Consider the following 16,823-nt stretch of genomic DNA (forward strand, 5'->3'; position numbering starts at 1 on the left):
CGTTTAAACCCTCCACCTATTTGACCTGGTTTGTGATCTACTTAATCGTTTTATGATATTTGTTTTAGAAATGTATTTTAAAATATATGCATGTATAATCTATGTATTAGGGATGCACCAATACCATTTTTTCTGAACTGATCCGATACCAAAAATTCTGAGTTTTCCGATACCAGCGCCATTTTAAATTTCAGTTACTGTGCACGTGAAGAACAATTATAGTGTTCTTTTCCTGTGTTGCCTCGAGTTGCTAGCAGTACATCTCGCTCTGAGCCGCTTGAAAAGGCTTCTACAGGGCGGGGACGTGCTGGTCGGTACGGACAACACTGGGACTGTTGCGTACATCAACTTACAAGGTGGTCTACACTCCCGTCGCATATTGCAACTCGTCCACCATCTCCTCTGGAGTCAGAAGCATCTGAGGTCGCTTTGAGCCATGTATGTCCCCGGCGTGCTCAACCGTGTGGCCGACGAGCTATCATGAGCTCTGCTTCCGGGAGGATGGCGACTCCACCCCCAGGTGGTTCAGCTGACCTGGAGAGAGTTCAGATTAGTGTTGCTTTCGTCAACGAAAATTATGACTAAATATTGTCGTCAACGATCCTTTATCACGAGACGAAAACGAGACGAGACGCAACGTAAATGCTGGTCGTGTGACGATGAATAGATGCTCCGCTGCTCATCTGCGGTAATGCGTGTTGCCATAGCTTTGTCATATATATAATCACATGATTATAAAATGACATATAGGCAAACACTCTCACACATTTATTTTGAGAATTGTTGGGAGGAGTCAAATCTACATATGTGGTTTCTAAAACCTGATCCATTTACACTTGTTCAGTTTCGTCTAGAATGAGGCCCAGACCTCCTTGAGCGAGTAAAATGCGTTTCGGATGGCTTTTACACCTGGTCTTTTCACGATCAGATAGCTATCGGATCACAAGTGAAGTGATTAGGTGTAAACAGCCCGCTCTCTACATCATCATTTAGGATGAAAAGAAAAAAGCTATAAATTCTCATCTGATTAATTCCAATTAATTGCGGGTGAATTAGAGATAAATCATTAATATGTTTCAATATATGAAAAAAAATAATGTTTTAATGATTTTAATAAAGAGGCTGAACTCTCATTTCCCGTAAAACAATGAGCGTGCATCATGCTTTACTTTCGTTATCAACAATATCGAGTGTTCCACACACACTTTCATCTGTTGTCGTCTGCAACGTGGCCAGCAATCATAGTGTCACATGATCAACGAGACTAGTCGGCGTCAAGTTTAAAGCGTCACGGCACCGCATTATGGTCGACTAATCGACTAGTTGGTTCAACCCCTACTGAGTATCGGATCAGTGCATCCCTAGTATGTATAAACATTTATATTTAGGGAAAACCCAGATGTTTTCAATGTATTCCATTGAATCTGTTTTATATAATATTTCTCCCTCACATAAAGACATAATCTCTCAGAATAACAGTTAAACTTCTTGGTATATTTAATACATTGTTTTAAAAAAAGAGATTGTGCAAATTATAAACAGAATTAAGAAAAACATTTGATATACATTGGATTAATGTTTGTCATTGTTCTCTACAGGTTGAGGGATTGCGGTGTCACAGAGGAAGGTTGTGTTGTTCTGGCTTCAGCTCTGAGATCAAACCCCTCACACCTGAGAAAACTAGATCTGTATAAGAATAATGTTGGAGACTCAGGAGTGAAGCAGATTTCTGGTGGAATGAAGAATCCTCACTGTAAACTGGAGAAACTGTGGTAAGATCATATGTGACTCTCACATGAAACTGTCACCGTGAGTTCATAAAGTATAATCAAAGTGGTATAAAATGCAGGGAAATAACTATTATTACATTCATTACAAGCAAAGCTATTGAAACAACATGATCAAATTCATCAAATTAATTTCATCTCTGTTCATATGATGTTAAAGGATTCATATTTTTCAGTTTGAAGCATTTGCTGTATCTCTCCTGCACTGAGTTAGTGTGTTTGATCTGTAAATGTTTGAACACATGAGCTGCTCCACATTAACCCTCTGGGGTCTGCGTCTCGCTTTTTTCTTATCAGCGCAAAAGAAGCTCGAAACACTCTGTTAATTTTGATCTTACGTTTTAGTGTTATACATTATTCGATCCTGTTAAGTGTCTATTTTTTGCGTATACTCACAATAAAAACAAAGTATTGTGCTTTTTGTCAAATAAAAAAAAATAAACATTATGCGAGTTTGCCTTCTATCTGTCAGTGAAGTCCATTCTGAAACGTGTCAGAAAATAAACTAACTCCGCGAATACTTGTCATATAGGCACGAGTGTTTCTCTATAATGAAGCACTCTCGCTCTTACATTAGTCTGTGTATGAATGATGAATGAACGACACAGATGTGCGCACTCTGTTGTTTACAGTTATACAGTGCGTGTCTGTGTCGTTCATTCACTCTCGCTCCTACATTAGTAAACATGTTATTTTTACATGAACACATCCAAACTATATTGCTATAGCCTACTGAGATGAGTAAAAATAGACTGAAATAAAATGTCTGTATAAGCAACAAACCGCAAATTAACCTGTAAAGCTGCAACCCCACTTTTGAAAAATCCCCAGAAATGGCATACCCAAACTGAAGCAAATAAAGGTCATGAACCCTTTGTACTAAAAGTACAAGTGTGATCTCATTTGAAAGCTGACACCTAGCAGTTTATTGCAAGTTGGCATTGAATCAATCTAGAAATACACTGCAGCTAAAGCCACATGTCTGACTATGTTATATTTAAAATTGGAAGAAGATAAGTCTAAAACTCTGCATTTAGTTAAATGTTTTTCCAGATCATGACATACGATTTTATTTTGATTTGATTTTTATGCAAACTGGTGTTTAAGTCAACTTCTAGCATCCATTCAGTCTATTGATTTTATTGTTTTGTGGTGCGAACAATCCCAATTCAGTCTTAGTCTCCCCATGCACACATTCACACCTCTCCAGCCTGGTTATGGCTCCAAATATGCTTTTCTTTTGTCTGCATTATAATCACTAACGGCTGTCTATTCACAATGTTTCTGTCATGGTGGGTAGTGGGAAAATCTGTGGACTCAGGTGCGGAGTGAATGAGTTATTTTAATAAAAACAAAAACATAAAGTAAACAAATCAACAAAAGAAAACTACGATCATACAAACTCAATCCAGTACAAACAAGGCAGGGTAAGATAGGTACGGAACTTCACGCGACAACATACGTAACAAATACAACGAACGTGCACAGGAAAACTAAATAGGGAGGCAAACAAAGGAGGGTAACGAGGTAGACAGGTGGAGCAAATAAACCAATAATCAGATAACAAGGGGGAGGGATCAAACAATGACAAGAGCACGTGGCTCATAATAACAAAACACCCATGTGCATCACAAGACAGGACAGACATGTGATCGTTTCAATCCCTCATTTCTTTTATTAAAGTTCTCACTTCACATTTCAAACTGTATCAACTGCCCTTTTTGAAAAAAAGAATCAGTAAGCATTTATATTTAGAAAAAATTAATAAAAAATAACAGCTGGGTGGCAGGTGCACCTAGAGCTAGCTAGCATGTTAGCTTAGCACACCATCAATACGCAACAATTTATGAGATTAAAACCATGTTTGTGCTCCAAACTTAATTTATGACTCAAGTCGAGTGTTTTAAATAACCTTCTGTGATCTGATTTGGCTTCAGATAAAAAAATAAGACAGAAAATATGTTATTTTACAGTATTCTGCATAGTGATAAAGTCTATATTGATTAGCATTACAATTATGAATGTAGTTATTATTGTAAAATACCTGACATGACTAGAAGAACGCAGGTAAATCAAATATCATTGCAATCATGTTTATTGTCCATTTGAAATTTGGCAGTCAGTGTGCGTTCGCTTAAACTGAATGCAAACGGTAATGCGAGATTTGCAATTGCGTTTAAATTATGTCACATCTTATGCGTCCACAAATTGAAAACGCAATTGCAAATACAATTTGCAATTCCTTTTGAATAATGTCCGGAATATCATTCCATATTTGACCAAAGAGGCACTAGATTTGTTGTTAATCAATTAAAAGTCTGAAACGTCACTAAAAACAGTGACAAATGCGCTAGGTTGGCTACCGTCTCAGTCTCCTGTCGCTTCTACGTGTCCACTTGAAATGGATATTACGACACTCATAGGTAACGACACATTCCATCCTCTGTTGAACAAGTGTGGCTAACTTCTGTCAACGTTGTCTATAAGCAACAACAAAAATAAAACAATTTAATTTAACTTTAATTTTAACTTTTTAAATCTATTTTAAAACCATGAACAAAAGAATCGCGATCGTTAGCGAATAGATTCTTTTCTCCCAGCCCTAACACACACACACACACACACACACACGTTCCTTACATTTAGTAAAAATATATTACACACACACATTGTTTTTCCATGTTTTATGGGGACTTTCCATAGAAATGATTTGTATACTGTACAAACTGTATATTCAGTCCCCTAATCCTAATTGATGTATTTTATCAATGTGAACTAATGAGTATTTGTATATATTTAATATTGACAGCGACATGTTATTTATTTTTAAGTGTTATGTTTATCTCTGGAGATAGGCTTAATGTGTGTGATTGTTCTCTACAGGTTGTGGGAATGTGGAGTCACAGATGAAGGTTGTGTTGCTCTGACTTCAGCTCTGAGATCAAACCCCTCACACCTGAGAGAACTGAGTCTGTCTAGGAATAAACTAGGAGACTCAGGAGTGAAGCTGCTTTCTGCTGTACTGGCGAATTCACACTGTAAACTGGAGACACTGTGGTAAGATCATCTCTACCATAAAGACTCTGAGTGAATAAGGATTAATATGTAGATAGTGTATACAATATATACAACACAATATATAACAGTACAATATACAACAGTATCAAAGTTACAACGCTCAAAGTTCAAAGGAAGATATTTGCTTTTAAAGAAAAGGACTACAACAAACGGCTGGTAGGGACTACACAAGCTTCCTTTCGGGTTAGTGACATCATCCATCCTAAATGTACATAAGCCCCGCCCCCGGGAACATGCAGTCCATGTTGAGAAGAGGAAGAGTGGTTGTATAAGAGTACATTTGTGAGTCAGCTCAAACTTTAGCATCCATTTTTTCACATGCAATAGAAAGTCACTCTGTGTGCATCTCACAAGTTCTCATAAGAGAGATTTATAGATTACCATGACAGAATATCCTAATTGAAGATATTTAACCTCACATCAGCAAATAAATGCATCAACTAACCATTCAGAGAGACGTCCTGTTGTATTCTACATGTTGTCACTTCTTCTTGAGTCTCTCCATCTTTGACTGACTCCGTTTTAACATTAAAGGGATCATATAATGCCATTTTGTACAAGTTAATATGAATGTTTAGGGTCTAAATGAAAACTTTGTAATATACTTTTATTAAAAATTCTCATTAGTATTTTAAGAAAACACCATTTTACGTGGTCAAAATCAGCTCTGTTTTCAGCAAGCCGTTTCAGTGCATATATGCCTTTAAATAATAAACCCCGCCCCTCTGTCCTGCGGGCGTAGACACAGCGCACGTGAAGTGTTGCATTGACAACAGTTGAGGGATATTTTGGAGAGAGAATGGCCATCTGTGCAACCGTATCAGTCAATCCGATGATGGCCGTAAAGAAGTTTAAGGCTTGAGGACGTTTCTGAATGGTTGGTTAACGTAATGTCACTCTGATCTATCTTTGTATGCACTGGCAGGGTAGAGTAGTGAGATACGAACGCTGTGTTTACTGATGTATATGTTCATTGACAGATTGATGTTACAACTAATGGTCATGAAAAACTTTTTCCCACGATTTGCAAAGATTAATATAAACATTAATAAAACATTAGGTGCAGAGGGAACATAAATAGTTGGTACCGATTATTTTTACAGGAGCAGCTTCTTAGCAAAACCAGCTTTATACTGATCCTCGTTTATAAAGCAGTCTGGTGAGAAATGATTCGTGCAAACAAGAAAGTATTGACACTGATCGTGGGGAATATTCCCTTCGTAAACAAAACTCAGCCACTGCGTGTTCAGCGGTTCAAATTGAGGAACATCAGAATGATTTCTTTGTTTGTTATTGCACCCAAGAACAGAACACAATCGCTTAGACGCCATTCTTAGACGCCATGTCTTAATTTGTCAGGAGTTATGAAATGAAAAAAAAATGAGTCGATACCTTTAATATGAATTATGAGCGTCAGCTAGTCCATTGACAGTGATTCACAAAACAACTTCCCTCAGGGCTTTAGCTCAAAAATGTGCAGACTTGGAGAAAATATTGATTAATTCTCATAGATTCACATCATATTTCTATAGACAGGAATAATAATTATTGAATTTATACTAAAATGCGTCAATGTAATCATTATGAGCGCTTATTACTGAGATGTGCTGTGTTTTTAATTCACACCAAAAGCCTGTGGGTGCTCACTGCACAAAATATTCCTAATATACTATAAAGAAGAGCCATCACCATGTGACATTCCAGGAACTGCCTGACGTAAACACAGCTAACAGAGATCTGTAACATTCAGATAATTTTGAAGACAATAAATATGATTGCAATGATATTTGAGTTACCTTTGTTCTTCAAGCCATGCTACGTATTTTCATATTAATAGATTATATGTATAATGTAATGCTAATCGATATAGATTTTTTTTTTCATTGTGCACAATACAATAAATAATATATTTTCTTTCAGATTTTTTTATATCTGAAGCCAAATTAGATCACAGAAGATTATGTAAAACACTCGATTTACGTTATAAAGTAAGTTTGGAGCAGAAACATGTATTGATGGTGTGCTAAGCTAACATGCTACCCAACCCAGATGCACCTGCCACCAGAAGTTATTCTTTATGATTTTTTTTTTCTAAATAGGAATGCTTACTGAAATGTTTCATTGCATTTGATTTCAAATGTGAAGATAGAACTTTGATAAAAGAAATTAGGGTTTGAAACCCTATGAACAGCCTGTGAATAGCCAGTCGTTAGTAGCTATAATGCAGACAAAAATGCATGTTTATAGCCATATAACCAGTCTGTAGAGGTGTGAATGTGTGCATGGGGAGACTGAGACTGAATGGGGCTCGTTTGCACCACAAAACAATAGAGACAATAGACTGAATAGATGACTTTGAAGATGACTAAACATCAGTTTGCATTTTAGAGTCTAATCTAAATAAAGTAATTTGACATGATCTTGAAAAACGTTTAACTAAATACAGAGTTTTAGACTTATCATTTTCAGATTTTAAATATAAAATGGTCACACATATGGCTTTAGCTGCAGTGCATTTCTAGATTGCTACAGGGCCAACTTCAATTTTATTTTCATGAAGATGTTTCAAAAAATAAATTTCTAATAACTTAACAAAAGGTTGAAGCTATTTAAAAAATGTGTTTCATTATGACAATAATTAATTCTGCATTTACAATAAACTACCAGGTGTCAGCTTTCAAATGAGATCATACTTGTGCTTTTAGTGCAAAGGGTTCATGATCTGTATCTGTTTCAGTTCTAGGATTTTTTTAAAAGTGGGGTTGAAGGTTGAACGTGCTATATAAAAATATCTGGGGGGTATTTTGCAAATGGTAAATGGACTGCTGCATTTATATAGTGCTTCCACAGACCCAATGGCCACCAAAGTACTTTACATTTTTGCCTCACATTCACACAGCAGGCGCCACCTAGCTGCGATAAAAAAATAATAATCATATTTTTTCGAAAATGATAATAATATTTTTTTCAAAAATAATTATAATATTTTTTTCAAAAATATGACCTTGATCAACTTAAAATACATTTCATTTAAAAGCTTAGAGTCTGAAATGTATAATGAATGTAGCCAATTTGATAAACTCCTGAGTAGTGCTGAGTTATTTGCTGATAAATAGAAGAAAAAATGTTTCCATTATTTATGAAGTTATTTTTTGTACTACATACTGCAATATGTTAAATACATCATACAGCTCAGATAGTCATGTGCCATATGTAATTTGAAAGGTCTCAATTAGTAGAATACACCAAGCGTAATTGTTTCGGGCTTTTTACTAAACTTGAGTGATGTTTTGTACAAGAAGCCCCTCAAATGACCCCATATATAAATAATATACGGATGCCTAATTTAGGACACATTTCCGCTCGTAACTTAATTAAACACACTCTGATTGTGGTAAATCACATATCATTATTTACAGCAGATTTGTACAATTAAAATTATATTCCTCCTGGGGTTCTAACACAAAATAATCCACAGACAAAAATAGCCAGGCAATTTAGTTTAGACTTGGCCTTTTCACTCAAATCTTCATGAAACATACATCAATCATGGAAAATCACACATCGTTATTTACAGCAGGAGCTCACGGTTAAAAAGAAACTCAAACTCCCAAACTCAACCCAAACTCAATATATTCCATAAATCAGATCTAAAGATATTCCTCATGGCGTTCTAACACAAAAAAATACCACAGACGTACCAAGTATATACTGATGAAGCACTCACGTTGGTTTTTCGCTTAAACATGCACAGATCGTAGAATATTGCATATTGCAGCATTATTTTCTGCTTACTCTCATGATTAAAAAGAGCCCAAATTCACCATAATCCACCATTCAGATCTAGAGATACTCCTAATGGAGTTGTAACACACGAACTCCCACAGGCGCACATAGAGCCTTGTATATAAATGGAGCACTGCTGTCGCGTTTTTTGACACACTTCTAACACATGAAGTTGCACTATGCGCAACCTATGGCTATGAAGTAACATTAACGTTAGTATTAGCAGTGATGCTATGTTGTTTTGATGTGACAGCTCGTTACTCAATGAAACATGCACCGATTGTGATAAACCGAACACCTTTATTGACAACAGATTCTCACAATTACAAAGAGCACAACATAATCCATTGCACTGATCGCGAGATATACATAATTGTTGCAAGTGTTGCATAATTGGCTAAAAAACGTCTCTCATCTTTGCGGGATGCAATATGTTTTCTAATATTCAACATTCTAGTATTCTATATTTCCACGCTTTTTTTCAAATGTGGAATAACACAAAATATGTTTCATCTTAAAGCTTAGAATCTCAGCTTTTTAAAGCATCTAACCACTTCGATCGACTCTGAAAGAGAGCTGACTAGTCCCTCTAAACCGGAGTACATTGCCCATGGGGCCACCTAGCTGCAAATATATTCATTATCATGTTTTCAAAAATATTGCGTGATTAACACAAACTAGGTGTCATTTAAAAGCTTAGAGTCTGCACTTTACAGTGATTGCAGCCATTTGAAAAAAGCTTATATCCAGTCATAAATACCATGTCTGCTTATCAATATGTCATCCCTGAACATACAATACGCAATGCAATAAATAAGAAAGGACGAAAAAAACATTCTTTATGATTTACCAGTCAAATTTTTACCTGAGAAAAGATGATTTCCCTTATTAAAATGCACGATTTCCAGAATATATTCATCCCAGAATATATTTAATGACTCTAAGTAAAAAAAATTTCTACATTAGCCCATCATGAATCTAAACAACCAAGAGCACATTTTGCGCTAATAACGCGCCATAACTGGTAACTCCACAGAGACTGGCTGTTTACATGCACAACTTTTGTTTCAATCGTAATGAATAATAGAGCTGACTCTTTGAGTTTTTAATGGGTTATGTTATAGCCCTACTTGTTTTTATTATTTTTTTTTTTCTTTCTGAAATGTCTGTATTGACTGCATGATCATATCACCGTATTACATGCGAGCCACTAATTAATGCTTGGCGAGGCGTGCAATGAGTAACATTAACCTAGACTATGGGGAAAAGTTAAATCCTACATTTGTACAGACTGTACATGATGAATAAGATGAGTCATATTTACAAAAACTATTCATCACATCTTTGAGTTTTACTTCAGAAACATCATACAGTACTACATTCTCTTGAATAAATAATTCAATAACAGTCACTAGATTTGTTGCTAGCCGCTTTTAAAAAAACTCTGTCACTAAAGGGTCTGAAAAGTCGCTAAAACACTGATTCAGTCTTACGTTGCTTCCATGAGTCCACTAGAAATTGATATTACAACACTAGATAATAACAAATTGAATCCTCTGTTGGAGCAAGAGTGGCTTATTTCTGTCGAAATTGTCTATAATAATAATAATAATAATACGTTTAATTTATAACGCACTTTTCATCCAAGGATCTCAAAGTGCTACAGGTTAAAAACAATAAAAGATAAACAGTTCATTTAAAAAAAGAAAGAGAAAAAAAAAAAAAACATCTAAAGGGTATCAAAAGCTTTGTTAAAAAGGAATGTCTTAAGGCCTTTTTTAAAACATTCAGTGGATTGAGGTGCCCTCAAGGTGTCAGGGAGAGCATTCCACAGTTTTGGGGCAGCAGCACAAAAGGCCCTATCTCCCATTGTCGTAAGTCTGGTTCTGGGTATGTGGAGGAGGTTTGAGTGGGTGGAGCGGACAGAACGTGTTGTGTTATGTGGGTTGATAAGTTCTTTGAGGTAGGGTGGGGCATGACCATAGATGCACTGATGTGTGAGAAGAGAAACCTTGTACTCAATCCTGGTGGAGATGGGAAGCCAGTGGAGTGAGTGGAGAATGGGGGTAATGTGCTCATGTTTCCGGACTCTCATCAGGATCCTAGCTGCAGAGTTTTGGATGTACTGAAGCCTCTGCAGACTCTTTCTAGGAATCCCAATGAGAAGTGCGTTGCAGTAATCCAGTCTGGAGGAGACAAAGGCATGAACCAGCTTTTCAGCATCTGAGAGGGAGAGAATAGACCGGACTTTGGAGATGTTACGGAGATGGTAGAAAGAAGTCTTACACAGGTGATTTATATGGGCTTCGAAAGTAAGTTGGGGGTCCATTTTTACACCAAGATTAGTGACTGTTTGTGAGAGGGGGATGATGGTGCCAGAAAAAGTGATGCTGGTTATGAGTGATGATTTAACCTGGTGAGGAGTGCCAACCAGGATGGCTTCGGTTTTGGAGCTATTTAGTTGAAGGAAGTTGTGTTCCATCCATACCTTTATCTCCTCCAGACAAGTGATGAGTTTTGATGTGGATGACTGTGAGCCGGGGGGGTCAGCTGTGGCATTTACATAGAGCTGTGTATCATCGGCATAGCAGTGAAATGAAATTTTGTGACGGCTGATGATTTGGCCAAGTGGGGTGAGGTAGAGGATAAAGAGGATGGGCCCAAGGACTGACCCCTGGGGGACACCACAAGTAACCGTGTGTGGTTTCGATTTGGAGTGGCCCAGGGAGATGTATTCTGTCCGGTTTGTGAGGTATGATCTGAACCAACTGAGGGCAGTGTCATTTAGTCCAGTAGTGAGGTGGAGCCGGTTTAAAAGAATGCCATGGTCGACAGTATCAAATGCAGCAGAAAGGTCAAGGAGGATGAGAAGGGAGGGAGAGCCAGCATCGGATGATATGAGGAGGTCGTTTGTGACTCTGACTAGGGCAGTCTCTGTGCTGTGTGCAGAGCGAAAACCTGACTGGAATTTTTCAAAGAGGTGATTATGTTTGAGGTGATTTTGAAGGTGGGTGGCAACTGCTTTCTCAAGTACTTTTGATATGAAAGGAAGATTGGAGATGGGCCTATAGTTGGATAGGACTTCAGAATCAAGAGTGGGTTTTTTGAGCAGTGGTGTGATAATGGCATTTTTTAAAACAGGGGGAACGTGACCAGTTTGGAGAGAATTATTTATAACAGAGGTGATCAGGGGACTTAGGACAGTGATATGGGTTTTTACCAGAAAGGTTGGGAGAGGGTCCAGGGGACAGGTGGAGGATTTCATTTTCCTAATGATGTTCTGCACCTCTTCAGATGAAATCTCAGGAAAGCAGTTTAAGGGTTTGGAGACGGTAGATTTTGGGGGGACAGTTTGGGTGGGAGGACCAGAAAGGGCTGAGCGAATATGTGCAGTTTTTGATGTGAAGAAATCCATGAATTTATTGCACTGCTCTTCTGTAATGGTGGTAAGTGATGGAGATTGTGGTTTGAGAAGATGGTTTATAGTGGAAAAAAGCTGTTTGGAATTTCCTGGGCTATTTCTGATGGCATCGGAGTAAAACTGTGACCTTGCCTCATTGAGGGACTGTGCATATTTTTTTTGTTGCTCCCGGTAAATTTCTTTGTGGACAGTGAGGCCAGAGGCTCTGAAACGGCGCTCAAGGACCCGCCCTGCTGCCTTCATTTTACGAAGCCTGTCTGTGAACCAGGGAGCTGAGCGGGTGAAGGTGACTGTTCTTGTTTTAACAGGGGCATGGAGGTTCAGGAGGCTGCTCAGATGGCTGTTGTAGTAGTCCACTGCTTCGTCGGCTGATGAAAAGTGAGTGGAAAGATGCTGAAGGTCTGCTTCCAAAAGTTCTTGGTTAATGTTTTTTAGTTTTCTGAAACAGATATTCCGCTTAGGCTTGGAGAGGCTGGATGGAGATGGCAAAACCATAGAAATGGCCTTGTGATCAGACACACCCAAGTCATACGCATGCAGGTTGGTGAGAGGGGCAGAGTTAGTAATGACCAGATCCAAGGTATGCCCCCTGGTGTGTGTGGGAACACCAACAAGTTGTTTTAAATTAAAACAGTCCAGTAGTTGTAGAAATTCAGCCGCAAAACGGCAGGAGGGGGTGTCAACATGAATGTTCATATCACCTAAAATTATAAGATCAGCAGAGGATGTGCAAAATGTTGTGAGTAGATTTGACATCTCAGTGATAAATAGTGGGTTTGGTTTTGGTGGTCGGTACATGAGGAGAAACAGCACAGGGGAAAGGGACTTGCATTTAAATGCAAGGCATTCAAATGAAGACAGTTCTGGTAATGGTTGCAGAGATAACTCCAGATCGTTGCGATAGATGACGGACAGGCCGCCACCACGCCCTATGCTACGGGCTTTCTGGAGATAGCTATATCCTTGGGGACAGCTCTCATTTAAAGAAGAAAATGTATTTGGTTGGTGCCAGGTCTCTGTAATGCACATATAATCCAGACCTTTATCCAGATATGGTCATGAATGAAGCAGGATTTGTTTGTAATAGACTGTGCATTTAAGAGTTCGATTTTACTTTTTGATGATGCAACAAATCTTTGTACTGGTCGTAGCAGACTGAAGTCCACTCCACGTTTTCCATTCAGCTCACTGAGAGGTGTTGCCATGGAGACGTCCAAGCTACTTCTCCGGTAAGAGACAGCATTCTGATGACGTGTGCGTGGAGCGACAGTTCGCGTTGTTGACCAGAGAGCCGGGATAGTAGTCCCGTCACTCGACTGAGAGCAGAAAAACGTTTTGCGGGAACTTCTATGTATATAGCGCGGGCGACGAAGAAGTCCTAGTTGTTTAATCACTGCAGTACACGGTGGAGTGAAAAAACTGTTGAGATTCACCAGCTGTTCGACGGAATAACTCAACATAGTGGTGAATGCCGACGGATGGTTTCAGGCTTCCTAGATGCACTTTACGCTGGCATGGACAATTGAGTCCAGGCTGTCCAGGAGGAGACTTTTCCGGCTGCAGTAGCAGCGGCGATGACCAATTCCAGGGAGACTCCGAGCAGGTGTTTTGCTAGCGGCAACAGGTAGGCCACCGCTAGACTCAAAGCTACCTGATACCTATCCAGATCCTCAGTTCGGTGGTGCGGAAAGTAAACGTTGTTTAAAATGTCCACTGGTTGGTGGCACGGACATTAAAAGTAATAAAACAAAGTAAGAAAATATGCATTAGTTGCATTAAAAACTTGCATTAGTTGCATTAAAAACTTGACCGTATTTTAGCGTGACTGGAGAAGCGGCGAACAGATAGCGCCTGCGTCCTCTCCCTTCAACCATAATGTGTTCACATAGTGGGGATTAGTCATCAGTACAGTATCATCACGGTCTATAAGCAACAAAAAAAATAAAGCAATTTAATTTGAATCAATATCAATTCTGGGATAAGATTTTTTTTCTCCCAGCCCTAACACACACACACACACACACACACACACACACACGTTCCTTAAAATATTTACAAATACATTAAGCAGACACACACATACATGTTGGATTTCCATGTTTATGGAGACTTTCCATAGAAACAATGATTTTTTATACAGTACAAACTGTGTATTTAATCCCTTAATTCTAAATCGTGTATTTTAACAATGTGAAATGATAAGTATTTTATATATTTCATATTGACAGGATTATGTTTTTTTTAAGAGTTGTGTTTATCTCTGGATATAGGCTTCATGTGTGTCATTGTTCTCTACAGGTTGTGTAAGTGTGGTGTCACAGATGAAGGCTGTGTTGCTCTGGCTTCAGCTCTGAGATCAAACCCATCACACCTGAGAGAACTGGATCTGTCTAAGAATAAACTAGGAGACTCAGGAGTGAAGCAGCTGGAGGATCTGAGGGATGATCCACATTACAAACTGGAGAAACTATGGTAAGAATAGTTTTGAACGATTTTCATCATCATATTTTAATCGAAAGTTCAAATGGCTGATTTACTCGCTAGAAATGAAAGTAAAGGTCCAGTTTCAGTAACACTGTGTGTTTGTGTGTGATAATATTTTTTTTCTGAGATCATCAGATAATGTCTTAAATCAGTCTTAAATTCAGCTTCAGTTTCTGTCAGTCTCTGAACTTTAAACTGTTTAATGTGAGTTTCATTCTGCTCATACTGTATATGAGCAGTGATAACCTCCTAAGAGTTTTGGTTTGGCATGCATTCTAGATTTATTTTAGTTTTTTGGGGGTTAGGAAGGACCAATAAATATTACCTTTAAATATGACCTTTAAAGGACCTTGGCTTGGTTATGTTTTGGCTGGTGAGTTACAACATAACCACCAGCCAAACATAACCACCAGTTTGGCTGGTGTTTATGTTGCCTGCCCACATACCGCCTCCTATGGCCGAAACTGGTATTACGACACCTTCCGGGCCGGGGCTAGTAATTTAGCATGCTAATTCAGGTTAATATCTCTGCAGCACTATAACTTGTCATTTTTTAATGACTTCATCAACCTTATTTCGTCTCATTCTTTTGATGTGTGTAGCTCATTTTTGGATATTTTAACCTCAATTCTTACACATGGCACCTTTAACTGATATTAAATCTGTAGTGAGTGTAATGATGATTTCTGCTGGTTCTGGATCAGCTGTCCATTGTGTGAAAGTGACCTTTCATGTGCTTTTCATTTTGTAAAGTGACTTTGAGCATCAGATAGAAGCTATATTATCATGTTTGAGGATGAATTAATATAGATTATCTAGTTAGTTTTCTGATGAAAAGATGTGACAGATGTAATATCTCATACTGCATATGTGACTGTGTGTGTGTGTGTGTTTTATTTTAGGTTATTGAAGACAGACTGATCTCCTGCTCATCATCTGATGAGGATGAATAAGGATCCACTACAGAGACTCATAGTCAACAGAATCAACAGAGACTGAAGATACAGTGACTTCACTGTTAGAAATTAAGACTTCATTAAGATTTCAACCATCCTCTGACAGACCTGATGAGGCGGCAGTGAAACACCTTTTATTTCACAGCAAATTACACTTTCTCATTCATAGATTAACCATTTTATCTGTATAAACGCACATTATAAACTCAAAAATGTTGGAGTTTTAGACTAAGTATAGACCCTGAATGTGTTTGTGTTTTACCAGCAGAGGGAGAGAAAGACCAATGTAGTGTATACATCATGTTTTTAATAGTAGTTGTATACATTTGTTAGGGCTGCACGATTAATCGCAATTTCCATGTAATCGCACTTAAATTGAAGCATTTACTACCGATCAGCCGCTGCACTGACAAACTGCGCATTAAATAATCGCAGCCTTTGCCAAATTGCATGCAGATTAATTGTGTAGCGCTAACTTGTATTCATGTATTAAATGTCTCGTATGTCGCGTTTTCATTTTTCTTTAGTGTGTTATGTAGCTGTTTGTATGTATACCGATCTGCAAACTTACAAAGCTCAAAGTCTCCTACAAAAAGATCTTTTTCTTCTATCTTCTTTCTGGCCAGTTTGAGCTTCTGAAGTCTGGGACACTTCATGGTGCCTCTGGCCAGAAGAACAGAAGAAAAATCTTTTATCCCACATGCCATTAGTATCCATAACCAAACCAAGTGACAATAACGATAAATTAGTTATCTTGATGTATTTAAAGCATATTTATTTCCGTCATGATATTTTACATTGTATATTTTTTTTAATCTTTATCTGTCTTGAGTGTTTGAAAATCTCCATCCTGGTGAACAATAAAGATTTATTTATTATTTACAATGACACTGTAAGGCGATAAATACTGTTTGAGGGTTCTGTAAGTAAGTCCTACAGGAATAGGATCGCTCGTACTATTGGTGGCGCTGTTTCCCTCTGAGTGCGGCCGAGAAAAACCAGAGCCAGAGAAACTACTTTGCTTCTTTTAAAGCTCCACACTAAAAGTTACAAATATTGACTTTCTGACCAAATGTTAGACACTATTCAAAGGATTGCACACAATAGACACTTGTTGATTTTTTTACAGTGTGGTATCTGTTCATATTTACGGGTATTTTGACAGCTTTATTTCCGTTCCATGCTCTCTATGATCTTTCCTTGTGCGAAATTTCCTTAACACTCAATTAGCATGCTAGTCAGGTCATTCAAAAAAGCCACATCTCAAAGCCGCTGCTCATCCTCAAGTTGTTTGTGTTCTGCATTTGTTGT

At 38.0% G+C, this 16,823-nt stretch overlaps 1 protein-coding gene across 3 annotated transcripts in view; it reads left to right on the top strand.

Annotated features, from left to right (window-relative positions):
• The window catches only part of LOC120488240 (NLR family CARD domain-containing protein 3-like), a 35,144-nt gene extending 18,747 nt beyond the window's left edge, over positions 1–16,397 (top strand). For 2 of the 3 annotated variants that reach the window (XM_089123273.1, XM_089123269.1), the window contains exons 8-11: positions 1,599–1,772; positions 4,671–4,844; positions 14,371–14,544; positions 15,459–16,397. In XM_089123273.1, coding sequence (XP_088979399.1) covers positions 1,599–1,772; positions 4,671–4,844; positions 14,371–14,544; positions 15,459–15,477 — 541 coding nt within the window. In that variant the 3' untranslated portion in view covers positions 15,478–16,397. Of the gene's footprint in view, positions 1–1,598; positions 1,773–4,670; positions 4,845–14,370; positions 14,549–15,458 lie in introns of those variants that run through there. The other variant, XM_089123276.1, reaches the window with a different exon arrangement.
• The last annotated feature ends 426 nt before the right edge of the window (positions 16,398–16,823 follow it).

Source organism: Pimephales promelas, chromosome 2 (assembly GCF_988280905.1).
Source record: "Pimephales promelas chromosome 2, fPimPro1.hap1.1, whole genome shotgun sequence".
NCBI classification, from domain to species: Eukaryota; Metazoa; Chordata; class Actinopteri; order Cypriniformes; family Leuciscidae; genus Pimephales; species Pimephales promelas.